Here is a 5,451-nt window from a genome sequence, read left to right on the forward strand (position 1 = left end):
CACAAAGTAACTCTTGTAAGAATTAGTAAATGGTGACTAGAAAACATGGTTCTGCAATGTGTTAGACAATGTCTTCCCATAGTCTCCCTGTCTAGCGTCTCCACACCAGGTTCACATGGTTGTGCCAGTGGGGGTAAAGGAGCCCTGCCAGGAGACATCCAACCTCAGCATTTCCCCAAACGCACTGGGGGCCACACTGGCCTAAGCCACGTGGCTCTTCCCAGTGACTCCATTCCTATGGTTGCCTGCCAATGTGAGTTCTCTGAGGATCAGCAGAGGGTGAACGCTGAAGGGCAGGTTTCTCTATGCCCACTACATTCACATGTGCCTCTCTAGTGCGCAGTCTCTGATGCTGAGCGGTGGCGGAATCCTGACTCCAGGGCCTTCCACACTCCTCATATTTGTGGCATGCCTCCTCGTCAGGAGTTGGCTGAGGCTGAAGCAGCGTAGAGTGATGACCGGATGCCTTCCCCCCACTCCTGGAATGCGTGCCGCTTCTTGCCTGTGTGGAGTCTGGAATGTACCATAAGGTGAGAGACATGTGAGAAGGTCCGGCTGCACAGCTGGCACTGGTAGGGGCTCTCTCCCATGTGGATTCCCTAGTGTTGGATGAACATGGAGCCCTGGCTGAAAGCCTTCCTGCACTCCCTGCCCTCGTGAGGTTTCTTGCCTATGGGTACAGTCTGGTGCTTCATCAGCTGGGACCGGGGAGCGAAGGTCTTCCCACACTCCTGGCACTTGTAGGGCTTCTCTTCGGTGTGAACCCACCGGTGCACCTGCAGGTGTGAGATGTGGTTGAAGGCTTTGGCACATGCCATGCACACATAGGGCTTCTCCCCCGTGTGAATCCACCAGTGCTTCAGCAACTGTGAGCTGCAGCTGAAGGCCTTGGCACATGATGTCCACACGTAGAGCTTCTCCCCAGTGTGAACTTGTGGGTGATGTACAAAGTCCAAGCCAGAATTGAAGGCTTTGTCACACTCCTTACATTCACAGGGCTTCTTGACAGAGTGGATGTTCTCATGCTGAATTAATCACGAGCTGTGCTTAAAGGCTTTCCCACATTCCTTGCACTTACAGGGTTTTCTACCACAATGAATTCCTTGAGGATCCAGGAGGAACTCCTCTCCCCAGAAGTCTTTCCTGAATTCGCTGTATCCAGAAGGTTTTCCTCCAATGTGAGTTTTCAGACAAAAAGCAAGGGTTGCTGGTGGGGTAAAAGCAGGCAAATCTTCATGTCTGGGTGCTATCTGGCTGAAAGGTCTGTCTGGATTTCCTGGCTGGCTTTCACATGGGCTTCAGCATTCCCAGTCATCCTGGAAATGTGGGAACTCCACGCTGAAACTCGTAAGGCTTTCCATTATGTCCCACTGGGGCAGAGCAACTGCACAAATAGGATGCTTTGGAAATGAGACTTTGATACCACAGCCCAACTCCAACACTGAAATGCAACAAAAAGGAGAGGATGGAGAGAGGGAGCAACTGCTTAGCAAGTAGTAGGCCCTAAGGTAAAATCTCATTATGAGAGGGGAGGGAAGAAGGGAGGGAGGAAAGGATGGTAGAAAGCAAAGAGGGAGGAGAGGCAGGCTGCTCTCTCCACAGATGTCTCACTCACCTGGGCCCAGGCCTCCTGTGGCTGCCCATTCCTCTGTCCAGGGCATCCTGCCTTGCTCCAGGAAGATCACATCAGGCTTGAAGATTGTAAGGCCCAATCCAGAGCTTAGTCGTGGAGAAGGACAAAGGAAGACACAGTTAGGACCTGAGAGTCAGAGAAGACAAAGCTTTGGCCAGTGGCCAGCTCTTAATTCCTTCAAAAATGACCAGCTGGTTACAAACTGAAAAGCAGCCACTAACTGGCCAGAGGAAATGCCCAACGATGTGAGCAGAGCATCCCGTCCAGAGAAATCAGGTTCCTGTAGGTCTCCAGCATCACATCCTTGTACAAACCCGCTGAGGCAGCTCTGGGCACTCCCATTCTTCCTGGGAGGAAATGATGGCCATATCCCTGAACAGTTCAGCACCCTGAAACAGCAGCTCAGAATACCACAAGTTCAGGACAAGGCTGGCAGAGGGAAGAGGGAAGAGGCTGGGGAGGGCACTACAGGAAGGGGCATTGTGCTAAAGAGAACAAATGAGCCATACATGAGCAAGCAGCAAAGGAAAGGGCCAGGTAACTGGTCATCTACCTCTCTTTTACTCTTTCCTGAAGACCCAACTCATGCCCAGCTCTAGGATAAAAATTTAAAAGCTAAATGAACGCCAGGTGCCAGTGGCTCATACACATCTGTAGTCCTAGCAACTCAGAAGGCTGAGACCTGAGGTATGCAATTCAAGCCACCTCAGGCAAGCAAAGTCAGAGAGGTTCTTTTTTTTTTTTTTGGTCGGTCGTGGGGCTTGAACTCTGGGCCTGGGCGCTGTCCCTCAGCTCTTCAGCTCAAGGCAAGCGCTCTACCACTTGAGTCACAGCGCCACTTCCAGCTTTTTTCTTTTTGCTTATGTGGTGCTGAGGAATCGAACCCAGGGCCTCAGGCATGCAAGGCAAGCACTCTACCACTGAGCCACCTTCCCAGCCCCGCATATTGTATTCTTAAGATATAAAGCACATGGGAAACACACTGTAAAATCCCTCAGTGACTTCGTTCAGTGCTACTTCCGGTCTACCTGGCTGGCGCAGGGAAGGCAGGTTCCTGGGCCGGTGGTGAACATGCTGTGCTGTGTGGCGGGCGGCATGGTTGGTTTCTCTCTCTTTACTCGGCTGTTTCCTCAGGACACGGCCCTTCTCCTGGAGAGGAGCTTAAAGGGGCACAGGAGAGCTGCCACACATAGTCAGTCATCAAGCCATGTCCAAGGTAATGAAGTACTGTCGCCTTGTTCACATTTAAACAAACAGTTTTGGGTTTTTTCCCACAATTCCCCAGCCTAACAAAATCTGTGTCTGTATTGACTTGCTCCTCGTGTTCTCCATGCCAGGAAAAACAAAAACAAAACTCCCCAAAGCCTCCCTTTCCCTAGACAGTAGTTTTCATCTTTTCCCCTCCTGTGGGCTGGGCATTCTGTTAGTTCTTAAGAATGGTTCCCATGGTAGGATAGATGATAGGAGTTGCCTTCGTTGAACTGAGCCAGATTGGTGTGGGCAGTGTTAGTCACTGAATGCCTGTGGCCAGCACTCCTGGACAGGGGGTCTTGAGCCATTTCCAGTCAGCAAAGGGGGAGAAAGGGGTGTTCCTAAACATGCTGTATGCTAGGAGACCTGGCAGGGACCATGAGGTCTCACTATGTCTGTCCTGAGTGGATAGCAGGCCCCAGCTATGCTATTCTGATTAATCAAGGTGAGATTAGTAGAAATAATGTGGAAAAATAGGAGGCTTTTTGAAAAGGAAAGTAATAAAGCATTTGAATCTATACTTAAAAAAACTACAAAGATCTTGCCAGGTGCTGGTGTCTCACGCCTGTCACCCCAGCTACTCAGGAGGCTGAGATCAGAGAATCACGGTTTAAAACCAGCCTGAGCAGGAAAGTCCCTGAGACTCTTTTTTTTTTGGGGGGGGGTCCGGTTGTGGGGCCTGAACTCTGGGCCTGGATGCTGTCCCTCAGCTCTTCAGCTCAAGGCTAGCGCTCTACCGCTTGAGCCACAGCACCACTTCTGCTTTTTTCTTTTTGCTTATGTGGTGCTGAGGAATCAAACCCAGGGCTTCAGGCATGCAAGGCAAGCACTCTACCACTGAGCCACCTTCCCAGCCCTCCCTGAGACTCTTATCTCCAATGAACCACCAGAAAACTGGAAGTGGTACTGTGGCTCAAGTGGTAGAGCACTAGCCTTGAGCTGAAGAACTGAGGGACAGCACCCAGGCCCAGAGTTCAAGAACCATGACCAACCAAAAACAACAACTACTACAAAGTTCTCTAATAACTAAAATGGTAAACAGTGTGAAATGGGAGCCAGAGGGAACAAATGAAAAGCTTAAGAATTCCCTAAGAATGGAACACATTGCCCCATTCATTGAAGTCTTTGCTAAGCACTGCAGTATATAAACATGGAGTCTCTTTCCTCTTCAAAGGCTTGCTTCCTTTATGATTGTGTATTGGTACAGCTTAAAATCAGTCAAGAAAAGATGGACTAGTTACTCAAAAAAACATTTATCCTCCCACTTAAGAGATTTTCTGTGGGTTAAATGTACAGACCATAAAGTGCTAGATTAAGCGCAAAGAGGGAGGGAGCCAGATTCAGGAACCTGACACTGGCTCCTGTCTCTGCCAGTGTGCATTGTGCGTTGTGCAATGGTGGCTGACAGAGAAGCTGGATTTGAATGCTGACCGGTCCATGTTTGCACGGCCACGTGTGTACCTAATCTCACACTGGAGAGCGCAGGTCTAGGCTCATACAGTGCTAATGGCATGAAGATGATGGTATCTTGTCCTGGCTGCTCACCCTCCACATCACCACAGGACAGGTGACATAGGTGCTGTAGGTGCTGGTGGTAGGGAGGTGGGAATGTCTCGCCTTTGGTCTGAGTAGCTGTTATTTCTATTTGCTGGGTTGTGAGTTAGGGCGTGACATGGTTTGCTGTGTGTAGATGTGTTGTTCATCTTTTCTCCACTGGTGGAGATTGTCTCCGCCACCCCACACTTTCCATGGTGGGATGTCAGAGCAGTTGCTGCACAGGCAGCTCTCAGTCTGTCATGCATGCAGGGCCTGGTAAGGTGGTCCCCATCTGTAATTCCAGCCCTCGGGAGGATGCAGCAGGCAGCAGGAGGACTGTAAGCTCAAGGCACGTTTGGGATAGATAGAAGGGCCCATCTCAAAACCAAACAAAAAAACGTTGCTGGAAACGTGTGCTGCGCACAGCCTTTTTCTGGTGAAGGGTAGACAAGCTGACCCTAACTTGTAACCGAGGTCCCCTGGAGGGTGGGAACACCGGCTGAGAAAGAATGGGCTCTGTCATTTCAGGACTTGGTGACGTTTGGGGATGTATCTGTGAGCTTCACCCAAGCGGAGTGGGAATGTCTGAACCCCACGCAGAGGAGCCTGTACCGGAAGGTGATGCTGGACAACTACAGAAGCCTGGTGTCCCTGGGTGAGGAAGGCCCTGCCCTGCTCTCCCCCACCTCTGCCAGACTGAGGAGCTTCCCCCCCCACACTTTGTCCAGGCATCCCTGGATGAGGGAAGCCCCATGACCTAGCACCTGTGTTCCAGTGAAATGCTGGTAACTTCTAATGGGCATCACTAAATTTCTCTTACTTAAGCCTGGTGTAATGGCACATGCCTGTAATCCCATCTACTCAGAAGGTTGTGGCAGGATTGCTTGAATCCAGGAGTTCAGGGTCAGCCTGGGCAATACAACAATATCCCATCTCAAACACATTTAAAAACATCTTTCTGGGCTAGGAAGTTGGCTCAGTGGTAGAGTGTTTGCCTCGCATGCATGAGGCCCTGGGTTTGATTCCTCAGC

At 50.6% G+C, this 5,451-nt stretch overlaps 2 protein-coding genes across 2 annotated transcripts in view; one reads left to right on the top strand and one right to left on the bottom strand.

The window, feature by feature from the left end:
• Nucleotides 1-599: 599 nt before the first annotated feature.
• Nucleotides 600-2,730, bottom strand: Znf582 (zinc finger protein 582). Its single transcript, XM_013034511.1, is given in 5 exon segments — nucleotides 600-1,441; nucleotides 1,616-1,713; nucleotides 1,902-1,947; nucleotides 1,950-2,022; nucleotides 2,662-2,730. Coding segments are annotated over 5 exon segments (1,128 nt in total).
• Nucleotides 2,731-2,840: 110 nt separating this feature from the next.
• Nucleotides 2,841-5,451, top strand: part of Znf583 (zinc finger protein 583) — a 15,313-nt gene continuing 12,702 nt past the window's right edge. The window contains exons 1-2 of the mRNA XM_013034553.1: nucleotides 2,841-2,849; nucleotides 4,949-5,075. Coding sequence (XP_012890007.1) covers nucleotides 2,841-2,849; nucleotides 4,949-5,075 — 136 coding nt within the window. The remainder of the gene's footprint in view (nucleotides 2,850-4,948; nucleotides 5,076-5,451) is intronic.

Source organism: Dipodomys ordii, unplaced genomic scaffold, assembly GCF_000151885.1.
Source record: "Dipodomys ordii isolate 6190 unplaced genomic scaffold, Dord_2.0 Scaffold191, whole genome shotgun sequence".
Lineage (NCBI taxonomy): Eukaryota > Metazoa > Chordata > Mammalia > Rodentia > Heteromyidae > Dipodomys > Dipodomys ordii.